General features: G+C 42.7%; 3 protein-coding genes across 3 annotated transcripts in view; 2 read left to right on the forward strand and 1 right to left on the reverse strand.

Annotated features, from left to right (window-relative positions):
- LOC113839150 (mothers against decapentaplegic homolog 1-like) overlaps window positions 1–6,639 on the reverse strand; it is a 313,586-nt gene extending 306,947 nt beyond the window's left edge. Inside the window, exon 1 of the mRNA XM_035453627.1 lies at window positions 6,240–6,639. Coding sequence (XP_035309518.1) covers window positions 6,240–6,639 — 400 coding nt within the window. The remainder of the gene's footprint in view (window positions 1–6,239) is intronic.
- The window catches only part of LOC113837940 (ephrin-B2-like), a 423,845-nt gene that overhangs the window by 400,405 nt on the left and 9,236 nt on the right, over window positions 1–14,204 (forward strand). The gene's annotated exons all lie outside the window — the stretch shown is intronic.
- LOC118239765 (mothers against decapentaplegic homolog 1-like) overlaps window positions 1–14,204 on the forward strand; it is a 433,113-nt gene that overhangs the window by 360,719 nt on the left and 58,190 nt on the right.

Consider the following 14,204-nt stretch of genomic DNA (forward strand, 5'->3'; position numbering starts at 1 on the left):
AAATGATGGCTCAGTGCTTGAGAGCACGCATACTGCCCTTTCAAGAACTGGCGTTCAGGTCCCAGAACTCAGATCAGGTGGCTCACAAGTGTCATTCTCCAGCTCCAGGGGTATCTGATGCCTCTGTCCCCTGCTGGCACCTATACTCACACCCCCAAACCCCCTGTTTCCTTTCTCCTGACTTTAGATCACTCTGCTCTTTTACCAAGCCAGGTTCCATGTCCCCACTTTACCAACTGAGCTTTTTGTATCTGGTGAGATCACTCAAAATACAACATCATTTTATTTATTTATTTATTTATTTTGTTTTTTCAAGTCAGTGTTTCTCTGTGGCTTTGGAGGCTGTCCTGGACCTAGCTAAAAGACCATATCTTACCGATCCCAAATTTTAAGAAGCAAAGAAAGAAAATGACACAGATTTAATCAAAGGAAGCAATAATGACAGGTTTATTTAAAATTTTCCAGTAGAGAAAACCTGTTAGTGCTGGAATAAAGGTACTCAATGTATAAGAGTGGGGGAGAATAGAAAAAATTAACAAAAGAAAACAAAACCAAACAGTATAAAAAAACAAAACAAAACAAAAATGTTTGAAATGGATTCCAATAGGGAACTTCTTTAAACCTGTGAATAATGAACACAGTTACCAGGTTTGGCAGACAATTCATTTGGAAATTAAAGCCTATGTCTGTATTGTAAACTCCATAAAAACTGCTCATTGAATTCAAGCCTTTCATATACTGGGCACTGAAACATAAAGCCAGTTGATTTGCAAATAAAAGGAATTATTCATTTGTTCTCACAGTTACAGGAATTAACCAGCTGCTTTACTGTGGTGTAGAGCAGATGAGATAAATGACAAGAAAGGAAAAATCAGACAAAACTCTAAAAAACTGAAACACAGCAAATTCAGACATCAGGTGGCTCATTTAAGACAACAAACTGAACCTTAAGGCATAGCCTACATTTGTGGTCGTCATTTCCTTTCCCCCACCCCACCAACAAATAGCTTCTAGATCCATTAGCCATTTAGACTATTCCTGACCTCCAAATATTCTGTATACACATATTTAGCAAGGAGCAAAAGCCTGATGTCATTCAGATAGCACTACAGTCAGCATACAGTTATAGAAAGAATACTGTGTATGTCATAAAGATTCACCTTTAAAGACAAACAAAGAACCTCATTCATTTCTAAACAAATAGTTTTAAAACCTTATGAAAACCCATCAAAAGATGATTCAGGGTGGGCTCAGAACCTGATGAAGTGCACATTTCAAAGACTATTAAGGTAACACTCTGCCAAACACTCCCAACAAAAGGATTGCTCAGGATTGTTCTTCTAATAGATAATTTGTCCCTGGCCTGGCCATCTCCTTTAAAACTATACACAAAAGTCCTGCTAAAAGTCAACAGTTTAGTTGATCATACAACAGAATATCACAAAGTTAACTAAACAGATTCTTGATATCAGCATCATGTTACCAGTGTTTGTTAATTTCTCAATCCAACAGCTGGTCACAGAGGTCAAGTATTATCAAGGCTCCCTTGTCAGGTTTTCACCTGTCTGACATATCCATCCTTCAAGTACATGCAAGGTTCAACATTTGCAAGAGACAGAAGCCAGAGGCCCTTTAAGACACTGAAGAAATAGGATTGTGGGGTGAACCCATCTGGGTAAGAACTTTATCCAGCCACTGGAGAGGGCCATGCAGATGTATTTCAATCCAGCAGGGGGGTGCTAGTAACATCCTGCCTGTGGTACTTGGCTCCCCAACCCTAGGAAAAAGAAAGCACACTGGTGTCATTTAACTCTCTATCTCATTGAGTCATTCTACCAAGTAAAAAATCATATGATCAGTTCACATAAGTATGTTTGGATTCATGGCTATGTCCCACAAGAAAATAAACATACTGCAAAAGCATGGGTAATTTTTGGGGATGGACGTTGGCCACCAAAAGTCTATCCAAGGACCCCAGGATCACCTATTTAGTCTGGTGTAGTGGCACATGCCTTTAATCCCAGCATTCGGGAAGCAGGGGCAGGCAGTTCTCTGTGAGTTCCAGGCAAGTCAGGGTACAGAATGAGACCTTTATTCGAATAAAAAATAAATGTTATTAGTCTTGGGTAATTACAAATTTAAAATACATTCAATAGTTGTTTGAATAAAGATATTTTAGCCGGGAGGTGGTGGTGCATGGCTTTGATCCCAGCACTCAGGAAGCAGAGGCAGGGGGATCTCTGTGAGTTTGAGACCAGTGTGGTCTTCAAGAGGTGGTTCCAGGACAGCCTCCAAAGCCACAGAGAAGCCGTGTCTCGAAAAAAAAGCCCCCAAAAGATATTTTAAATATTTATTTCTCACTACACTAATGTTATGTTAAAACTTTAGTTACTTATACTTTTAAGACAAACTCTTAATGGGTAGGACTGGCTGCCCTAAAATCCCTATGTAGACCCAACTGGCCTGAAACTCAGAGCTTACCTATCTGATTTCTGAGAACCGGAATAAAAGGCATGTATTATCAAACTGGGTTTATTTTTTAATATTTTATTTAAAAATTGTGCAAATATGTACGTGTTTGAGTATGGATTTACCTATGAATGTGTGGTATCTGTGGATTTCAGAAGATGTTGGATCCTGGAGGTAGAGTTACAGGCTGTCGTGATCCACTTCAGCTGGATGCTGGGACTGAACCCAGGACCACTGTAAGAGTCCTACACCTTTAACTGAACAATCCCTTGCCCCTTTATCTGTGTGTCCATGCCTGGAGAGCACAGGGGTCTACACTGGCTGTCTTCTTCAATCACACTGCACTGTATTTTCTGAGATGAGTTCTCTTGCTGCACCGGGGCTTTTGCCAATCAGGCTAGACTGGCCCGGCAGCAAGCCTAAGGGATCCTATCTGTCTCCCATGCTGGGAGTACACACAGCCCTGCACCCAGCTTTTTGTTGTTGTTGCATGAATGTGTGTTAATGTACACCACAGTGTGCATGTGGAGCTCAGAGAACAAATCTGTGAAGTTGGTTCTTCTCTCATCTTTTACACATGTTGTGTAGCAATATCTTCAAAGATAAAACCTTCTGTCTTATAGGGAAGCTCCAGAATTGCTGAATGTTTTAAGGGGAGGTGAAACACTCCACCCTCTAGGCAAAGTCCTTAAAACTCAGGAAGCAGACATCTTAAAACCTTTACTGAAACTGACAAGATTCACTAGGCTGTCCCTCCCCAGGCTGATATGAGCCGTAAGGACTGCTGAGACAGACAGACTGACTAGGCTGCCTGCTTCTGGAATAAGACATGCCCCAGCCTGGACTCTATTAAACCCTTAGCTTGACCCGGAATAAACGGCATGATGACTGGGAGGCAGGGGGAGATAAAGGTGCCTGTCACCAAGCCTGGAGACCTGAGTTCCATCTCTGGGACCTGCGAGGTGGGAGGAGAGGACTATATTCTAAGTTCCCATGACAACCTCTTGGACAATGGTGCTCTTGCTGGGCACTGATAGGAATATATACCAGGAAGGCACAGGTATACATATTGTAAATAGCAGGGGTGAGGCGGGGGTCAGGCCTGAATGAGATGGGCGGGCACTGCTCACCTTCACGAAACTCATTCGAATAGTGCACATTTTGGTGAGTTCATACACGGTCTCAAAACCATGGTTCACAGACTGTGCCAGTATCTGAGCAAACTCTTGGTTGTTGAAAATTTTCACGCTACACCCACTGGGGATCTTGCAGACAGTGGTGGGATGAAACCCATGATGGTAGTTGCAGTTCCGACTCTGCACAAATATGCTGCTGTCACTCAGGCATTCGACATACACTTCTCCTCCAACATAGTACAGGTGGACACCTGTGAGAGGACAGACCATGTCAGTCATAGGCTCAAAGGCACCCAGGCAGAGTCAAATTTGGCCACTCACATAGCCATTGTGACAGACATCTATCTAACTATGTTATGATTATGATAACCTTTGTGTTCAGAAACTAACAAAGTTGTTCCAGGTGCAGCTCATCACAGATTTGGAGGCAGCCGATTTGCCTCAGTGAGGATAGATATCTGGAGCAATGATCTGGACACTAGATGTGCTTATTGCTACTTTGTATCTTTGCCTTCTCAGCAGAGAAGGTAGAAACTACATTCATATTCAGAGGTTATATAGAAAGGCTCCCATACAGACACATGCACAAGAGCATATAAACACATGTCATGTCATTAAATTATGATTTTACACTGACACTTCCAAGGAATGCCACACCCCTTCTTGATTGCCTGTTCCTTACTCCACAGGGAAAGCTAAGCGCTGAGCACTACCCACACATGTGCTCATTGACTTAATCATATAATAAATACATATAAATGTTATAGAACTGCTTTAATCTAACACTAGTAAATAGTTAAGTCCCCTAAGAAAGATATTTGGGATGTTGAGATGGTTCAGTGGGTAGAGGTGCTTGCCACCAAGCCTGATGACTTGAGTTTGATTCCTAGTATCCATATGGCAGAAGGAGAGAACTAACTTCCACAAGCTGTCCTCTGAACAAGGTACTTACACACACATACACGCATGCACACACAAACATTGGATAAATAAATGTAAGAATTGTTTTAAAAGATATTTCACTTCTAACAAAATGTAGGACAGCGTAGTGTACCACAATAACCCAGCAATGTCAGCTGGCACCTATCAACAGCATGGGAGTGGGAAAACCACTAAGATCAATGATTGGAACAATTTCTAGATAATATGAATTAGAAAGATACTTCAAACAGCAGCATCTGAACATTTGGCATTTGCCACAAGAATGATGGGGTCACTTCTAGAGGAAGAAAAGATGAACGTTTGCAGGAGGGGTAAAGGGACACGCACCTTTTCCAATATGTCGCCTGGTGTTTTCTATTGTGGAGTTCCGGTTAAGGTTGGAGAGCAGCCCAAGGCAGAAGCTGTTCTTTTTGTTGGAAGGATCAGTGTAACCATCCACCAACATACTTGTGGAGGAGGCCTGGAATGCTTCACCCACACGGTTGTTGAGCTCATAGTACACAATAGAGCACCAGTGCATTGGTTCCTCATAAACAACAGCTTGAACATCTGCAAGAAGGAAAGAAATTTGCTCACAGTTACACCTGGAGCACCCCAACCAGAAACCGCATTGTAAAACTGGCTGAGCACGGTGGAACGAAGACAGGGAGGGGCAACTACGAGGATCACATGGGTCTCCAAGACTGGTTCACCAGGATGTGCTCAGGGTTCCACCCACCGCAGCCCCGCCCCCCCAGGCCACCCCTATCCACCTCCCCAAGGCAGGCAGCGTCCCCGAATGCCCCCTCCTACCTGGCATCTGGAAAGGGCTGCCTGGGTCTGAGCTGGTGCGGGAGTGAGGGTAGGTGCTGCTGCTGCTGCTACTGCCTGGGGAGTTGGGGTAGCTGCTGATGGACGAGTGGGGAAACGGGTGGGTGCTGGGCTGCCTGAAGGAATCTGGAAACGTGGCGTTCGGTGGCATGTGAGGCTCATTCTGTCCCAAGTTAAGGAACTGTGCCAGACTGTGCTGAGTGTTGTACTCACTGTACCTCGGAACCAGCACAGGAGGAAGCACTGGGAACAGAAAGAAAACAGAGAGACAAATGAGAAAGGTTTAGTTTATATCCTCTCTTTCTTAAAACAGGCAGTGGACACAAAAGCCTTTGCAAATTATTCCCTAGTCTTTACTTTTACATGACGTATATATTCACCAAAAATACCAAAGGCCTTTGGAGACCAACATATTATTGGATGGTTGAGCTGGAAATTTACAGTCTACCCCTGGGGTCTGAAGTTCCTGTGAGAGAAAAGTCACCTGGCCATCCCAGGAGCAGGAGCAGGGAGGGAGGCCACCCAAATCTGACACCATCCATACTTGGGGACCCTCAGAAATCATCAGCTAGGTGAACCAATCCATCAACAAAACCATCCTGAATGACACACTGTGGCAACTGGAGCCAATGGGAAGAAGGGCTGATAATTACAAAGTCATGAAGTAAAGTAAACCTTCCTCTTTATAAAGTGATTGTTACAGACACTTGTTACAATGAGCGAAAGCTGAGTAGATAGAGTTCCTGTGCTCTTTTGCACACGCATAAATGAATACAAACAAAACTTCCCCAAGATATTTTGGAATTACACCCCACAAGAGAAAGGTGGTATTGCTCTGATCTCTAGAGCCTTCACGGGGCACACACAGTCCACACCACTCACCAGGGCTCTCCACGCGCTTATAGTGATAGGGGTTGATGCACACCTCCTTCTGCTTGGAACCGAAAGGAAACTCACAGCAATCCAGAGGCTTCAGTTCATGGTGGCTCTGGAGGTCTGGCCAGCGCCACACTCGGCAATAAATGACATGAGGCAATCCCTTCCGGTGGGACACCTGCAGCCTGCCATCCAGGGAGCAGGGAATGGTGACACAGTTACTTGGCTGTCCCGGGCAGCTCAGGGCCTTCTCCAACTCTTCCATGGCCCCTTTCTTTTTCTTCAATTTTTTCACCAACACGTCCACAGCTTTCTCTGCCCATTTTTCTTCTTCGTCACCCTGTTTCCAACCTAGAAGTCTCTTCACAGCTGGACTTGTGAAGGAAAACAAGCTGGTCACATTCATAGTGACTGGTCTAATTCTTCAGGCTCCTCACAGGGTGAAGTGGTGCTGTCTCTAAAGGGGAGAGGCCAGAAGAGAGTTCAACTTATTTAAATCGGTTCTCTTTAGTTTCTCCGTAGTTCTGAAAAGTAGAGAACGGCTCTTCCTCCTATTCCAAGAAGGGACCCAAAGTTAGCACCTGCAAAAGAAAGGATAGGAAACTGTCTTTAAAATCACCTTTAGACACACCATGATTAACTGATAAGTGCCAGATACTAAGCACTTTGATGTTCCCTGGATAATACTGCTCAGCTTCACACTTGGGTGACTTTATTAGCGAGATGAAACCCCAGGCTAAGCTCGTGAGAATGTGTATTCTATGATGCCAGAAGCTGAAATGTGTTCTCCTAAAACATACATTAAAGCTCCAGTGCCCATTGCAACCCACTGTACTTGGGCTTGGAGCGGCTAAGGAACTCACCGGGGTTAAATCAGATTATAAATGTGGGGCCTGAAGGCAACAGGATTGGCGGTCTTACAAGAGGAAGAGAACAGACTGCTGAGAGCAGCACCATGCTCTGGACAAAGGTCATGGCAGTATTTGGGGCACAGCTATCACTCAGGCAATTTGCATATTACCACCACAAGCCTATTTTCAAGTGACAAGGTTCAACGGACACCAAGCAGAAAACTGCAAAAAAATGAAACAACAAGGATTCCAACCTAAAATCTTGTGGGAGACTGACCTATTAACTGACAGATACAAGAGTAAAGTGTAAATGTGTGACCCAGTTTATATAGAAACCAGCATGTAAATGAGTAATGTCATGTGGAATATACGGTATTTGTGGCAAAGGAGCTAGCTGAGTGCTTAGAGTGACTGCCTGTACAGGCCTGAGTACTATACTCAGTCCGCACTAAGATCGAGGAGCCACCCAGAGTCTCCACACTCTCCCAGGGCTGATACCAGAATTCCCCACAGCACTTTCTGGCCATATTTGGAAGATGAGGAAATAGCAGCACCCATGTGAGGTTCCCGAGACCCTGGCCTCAAGTCCCAAAGGATGGCTGGCATTTTCTAAACCAGAGCGCACCCTGGGAGCCCAGACCTAAAAGTTAGTCTCAAGCCTGACTTTCTCCCCTCCCTGTGCTTTGCTAAAAGCGAGTGTGATCTAGGGACTAGCGACTCCCCAAATACTATAGGCAGCCGCATTGACTGGGCATGGCTCTGAGCTTTACCAAAAGGCTTTTTAAAACTGAACCCGCTCTCCGGACAATGCGGAGCCTGGGCCTCTGTTTCGGACCCGAAGGGAGAGGCCGGCGTGCAGAGGGAGGGCAGCCAGAGTTCTCCCCAGAGCCAGTGAGCTCCGAGGTGCACGTCAGGGCTGTGGAACAGACTCCGATTCACTCCGGCTCCCGGACACTGCAGGCCCACTGTACCCTCCCCAAAGGGTCATCCCACTGCCCGAGACCCCCAGTGTCTGTTGCCTTCCCTCGGGGAACCGGGTGGTGGCTTACCCGCTCCCTGAGAGCGCAGCATCTCTACCCGGCTCCGGAGCCCGCCAGTCGATGTGCGCCTGCAGCCCCTTTAGTGGCAACGTCCTCCATTCTCCACAAAGAAGGGAGGGCCGGGTAGAGCCGGGTAGAGCCATGAGACACCGTTCCCGAGGGGCCACCCGAGTCGCCAGGGAGTCGAACACCATGGAGCACTTGAGTTTGGATCCCCAGGAAGAACCACTTGGAGCCCGGGCTCCCAAGTCCAGCGGGTCCCCTCCTAGAGCAACGTGGTGGGGTAGGGGGTGGTGGGGGACGGGCGCCTCAGGATCTAAAAACAGGCTCTGAGGCATCCTCCCGCCTGAACCACATGGCGGACTCCCGGCACAGGTGCAGGCCGGGTGAGCAAAAGGGATCGTGGACGCCACTTACCTAGAGTTCGAGGAATTCCAGTAGATAGGCTATAAAACTGTTGGGCTGGAGATGGCAGTTCTGGAGAAAACCATCCAAAGTCCCCAACAGGACTTCCACGTGGAGTCCCTGCTGGACCGGGCAAAGGCCCTGGCCAAGCTGCTCCCAGTTCTGTGCACTTCGTGACGAGTGCAGAGTCTATGCCCGAGGGGGATGCCTTCCAGTCTCTGATCGAGGGCCTCCTGGCCTGATTCTGGCACCAAGTGATCAGGCCGGCAGAGCCCAAGTTAGGATGGACTCGCAGGGCAGTGCCAATCTTCGCAGGCCACCCGCAGTGCCTGCCTGCCTGGCGCCAATCCTGACCACGCTCCCCATTTCCTGTCTGTTCTCCCTGCAGCTCCCCTTCTCCACTTCCTGCAACCCCCAAGAACAGAGCTTTCCAAGCTCCACCAACTATATCTGGGTGGACTTTCCTTTGCTAACTTGCAGAACGTTCTAATACATAGAAAAGCACTGGGGTTTGCTTTAGAAAGAATTTTGGGCGGTTGGAACACAGGATTCTGTCCAGATCTGTTGCTGTTTCACAAATGACTTACTCTAGTAACTGCAACCTCACTGTACACCACACAAGAGGGAGAGCATCCCAATCATGCCAAGCAAATGCCAACTAGCTAAAAAACGTATGGTGCTGTGTATTAGCCAATGCAACCAAAAATAGGGTGACAGTGTCCTTCACCAGGACAAGTCACTTCTAAAACCATCAACACACATCACAGATGGCAAAGGAATCAAGACCAGTTAAATGGAATTCCAACAAATGGAAAGATAAGCCTTCTACTGCCGGGGAACACCTATATCCATCTCCCTGTGTTTGCCCTTCAGCAGTTCTTTCAGGTCCTTTCCAGTTAGTAAACCTAGTATCAAGTATTCACATGACTTCCTGGAGCCCTGGTAACTCCCATCTTCAGCAGTCTCATGACCAGTTATGCCAAGTGCACAAATGGCTCTGGGTAGAAAACAACAGAATTGCAGACAACTGAATACCAGTACCTCAAGCTAATTGCAGCATGGAAAAGGTTCATTGGTGGCCACACAGACACATACACACAGCATATACTAGTACAGTTGAGTGACCAAGACATTACTCAGAACAGCAACAGGCTTATTTACTACATCCTAAGGGAAACTATATCCTTACCTAGGAACATTCATTTGAAGCATTGAAGAGTCCTCATACCAAGCTAATTTAAAGGTTTAGTTTATAAGTCGAGAATTATGCAAACTACACAATATTAATGGTAAAAAGTACAAATTTTAAATACTATAATAAAAATAAAGAGCCAATATTTAATTCTATAACACATCAAAAAATTAAAATAACTCAAGAAAACAAACTTGGGAATTAAAGGGAGCATTTTAATTGTTAATAAATTGTGAAAAAATCTCTTAACCTTTATAATGTGTACACAAAAGTGGTGGAACAAAAGGAGAAAACAAATTGCTATATTGCTGTAGCACAGTAAAAGGTGGGTACATATTATTAACAATGATATGCTTTTTTCTGTAGTCTGATGGACAACAGTAATCAATTACTAAGCACAGGAACGATTGAATATCTAGGAGTCTCTAACAGTAGACATTGAGATGTGTTATTTAGCCACTGTGATTTCTTTTCATATGTAGCAGAAGAAACTTAATGATGGAATAAAAGGTACAAAAGGGCTGATGTCAAGTATTTGAACCCCAGGCTACTCTTCATACAAAGTGCTTTTAGCACAAGCAGAGCAAAAGCAATTTTAATGGACACTTCCAAAACCTTGAATATATAACCAACGAATAATGAATGTGAATTGAAAAGTTACATCAAAAGAATAAAGTATAGGAAGGAAATAGTTTGAGCTAAATTATGTTATGAGATTAAGTATTATAATCTATTCAGGTAAATGAAGTGAATATGTATTTAGAATGACAGGGTGTCCTGTTTACTAAAAACTCACTATAACTCATGCCTACTTAAAATTCTGTCATTCTTCTTTACTATATCAAAGTACTGAAACTAAAGCAACAGCATTTTCCATATCATGCAAACACACAATAATCTACCATTTAATCATCTCAAGCAACATTTTCAATGCTAAACAATGGCATGACTATTTCCAGGGACTGGGGTCTTCACTATGCCGTACCAAAGCACCTCCAATTTCATTTTATAGCATTTTATTGATTGGTAAATACTGGTATGCTTCACCAAATAAAAAGATGAGGCAGATTCTGCTGTATAAAATCCTGGTTATCACTAAGTTTCCACATGCAAAAATCCCCAAACAAATCCCCAAACCAAAACCTGAGTGATTTTAAATATGTTTATCCCACAAATAAACATGCAAGGTTAAAGATTATTTTAGTCCTATTGAACATACAAAGTCAAGTTCTATCGGATGGTCCACACTCTCTGAAAGTAACTTAATAGTCCATAAATTTTAAAAACATATTTTCTAGTGTTTATTAAGTATAATTTGTGTCAATAATACTTTTTTCTATAACATAGGTACAGGTTGAGGATTTATCAATGATAATACTTGATGTTTTAACTCTTATCAGCACAAAGTAGTGTCTGTAAAAATATCCAGTAGTACTAATTCACATGTTTATTTAATGAACATAGAAACCCTGTGAAAAACATAAATGGAGTAAATCTCATACAGTTCTAAGGCTTAATTAAACCACCCTTGATACTTACCAGAACTTAAAAAAAATTGCTTAAGCACATGAATTTAAGACTTTATTCAGCAAAATCATTTATTTACAGTGAGGAATGCTGGTTTGATTTTGTCAATGAAAGAAACAAAAGTTCAACAGAGACCACACTGCATTGTGGGTACTTCTGTAGCAGGTGGCCAACTGTTATCCTTATCTCTTATCCCGAACACCAAGAGCCACAGTATCACAAGGAGACTGCTGTAGCAAAACCACACAGGTCCAGCAAAACCCTGGGAATTTCACAATGCAATTACCAACTTTTTCTTTTTTTTATAAATGTATAAACAAACCCAAATATTCAGCAAAAGCAGCATTATTACATAGTAAACAGAGTATAACCCTGAAGTCAGTGGTCAGTGAACACCTTATCAGACCAAGCTATTCACCAAGTTACCTGATCTTCAGCAGGCCATCAACCAGTACATAATTCCAACAGGGAAAAATACAACATTCATGGAAGACAGCAATGATTTGATAATGATCTGACAAAATGGAGGAAAAACTGGAAAAATAAAGGGATTGCAGAGCATAGCCCCTTTTAGAACAAGATAAATTTCCAAATTAAAACAAACAAAACAAACAAACACAAAAAAACGACTTCAACATGAAGCTACAATATGAAATTTTTTCATTTTTCTTTGTATAAAGTTCAGAGTCTGCCATTCAATCCTGGGTTTTTAATGAGAAGGACAGGTTTTGCCTGGACTTCCCCTTGTCCTGGTTAATTATTTGCTCTTCTTTTTGTTGGTGTTGTAATTCTTGCTCTAGTTTCTTCCTTTCCTCATGAATCTTTCTTTGTTCTTCAACAATTCTTAATTGTACTTCGACCTGAAATTTAACATAAGAATGAGATCAGTTATTCCCTTCTCTCAGTATCTTTTGGCTACCAGAGGACAATCTACAAATTACATGAACATACAGAGACCAGGAGAGGAAAAAAAAGTAATTGAGAAAAGAAGCTAATTATTTTTATATATTTTCTTTATCTATAGTTTCTGAATAATGGATTTTGGGGAATTCATGGCTTGAGCATAGACTTGATTTGTCTTTATATAATCAAGATTAACAGTATCTAAAGAAAAGGCACAGATTACTCCCAATGTAATTAGATAGATATATACAAGAATTGTAGCTAAAAATTCACACTGAGCCTCCATATTACACACACAATAGTAACCAAGAATTTAACCAGGTGAAGGTGGTGCATATATTTAATCCCAGCAGTCAAGAGACAGAGAAAGTTGGATCTCTGAGTTCAAGGCCAGTCGGGTCTACAGAGGAAGTTGCAAAATAGCCAAGGCTACATAGATAAACCCTGTCTCAGAAAATTAACAAGGAATTTTTCTAAGACCTGATTTCTTTGAGTGAAAAAATTAGCAAATGTTTTGACCTAATGGATTATAAATTGCTATCTAATTTCCCATTATCTAATGTGTGAACTCCTCAGGCGCCTTTAAAGCCTTCAATCTCAAGCAACGGACTAACTTTCTCTCTACAGGAGATGTCCCTTGTTAACCATGAAAAGTAAAGCTGTTCAATTTGCACCTCCTTCATCAGGGCCTTCCCCTCACCTTCCAAAGATCACTCTCAACTCCTCAATTCTTTGCCCTTCTGCTGTAGGACATTAGAATCAATTAACTGATGATTCTTGATCTTAGAGTGGGAACAGCATTCAGAGAGTAGACGACAGGGACAATGCATGACAGCTTATACAGCAAAGCATCCCCAGTGCTTAACAGTGTTATTAGTCAGAAAGGCTGTTTTAACCCCTGAGTGTCTCCATCAGTCATCACCACATTCTTGTATTTTTGCTGAATTTGACCTAAAACACGTACTTTGTGCCTAGACCTGCCTTCCCATTCAAAGTTACATTCGAACACAATGCTTCTGACTCCCTATGTACTTAAAACTGTTTTAAGATGGTAATCAACAATAAATCCAGTAGTTTTCCATTCTTTGAATACAACTTCTGTCTCGTCATGTCTCCAGCGAGCTCTTCCCCCATATTCTTATATAAAACAACTGACTGCTCCATTCATCATTACTCCTCTGGTCTCCTTTGCTTTTTAAAGTAAAAATGCCAAGGACTTTGGCAAAAGGTGAGAATAGTAATGGACTGCCATTCTGTCTCATGACTTTCAATCCATTTTGATACCCTCAGACATGATTTGGGTTTCGTATTCCATAACACTAATAGTCCATTAACTTTCTCTCCTTTTGCCAAAGTCCTTGGCATTTTACTCTAAAAACCAAAGGAAACCAGAGTGGTGATGATGAACGGAGTGCATCAGTTGTTTTATATGAGAATATGGGGAAGAACTTGCTGGAGACCTGAGGAGACAGAAGTTGTATTCAACAATGGGAAACTGCTGGATTTATTGTTGATTACCATCTTAAAAGAGTTTTAAGTAAATAGGGAGTCAGTAGCAGTGTCTTTAAATATAACTTTGAGTGGGAAAGCAGGTCTAAGCACAAAGTACTTGTTTTAGGTCAAAGTCAGCAAAAATGGGAAACCTGGTGATGACTGATGGAGACATTCATTGGTTAAAACAGCCTTTCTTACTAATAACAATGTTAAGGTTGATGGTGGGCGATGCTTTGTTAAGCAAGCTGTCATGCATTGTCCCTGTCATCTACTCTCTGGATGCTGTTCCCAATCTAAGATCAAGAATCCTCAGCTAATTGATTCTAATGTCCTTCAGGAGAAGGGCAAAGAATTGAGGAGGTGAGAGTGGTCTTTGGAAGGTGAGTGGAAGGCCCTGATGAAGGTGCTGCAAATTGAATAGCTTTACTTTTCTTGGTTAACATGGGATATCTCCTGTAGAGAGAAAGTTAGTCAGTTGCTTGAGAATGAAGGCTTCAAAGGCGCCTCAGGAGTTAACACTGTAGCTGATGTGAAATTAGACAGCATTTTATAATCCATT

Source organism: Cricetulus griseus, unplaced genomic scaffold (genome assembly GCF_003668045.3).
Source record: "Cricetulus griseus strain 17A/GY unplaced genomic scaffold, alternate assembly CriGri-PICRH-1.0 unplaced_scaffold_1, whole genome shotgun sequence".
Lineage (NCBI taxonomy): Eukaryota > Metazoa > Chordata > Mammalia > Rodentia > Cricetidae > Cricetulus > Cricetulus griseus.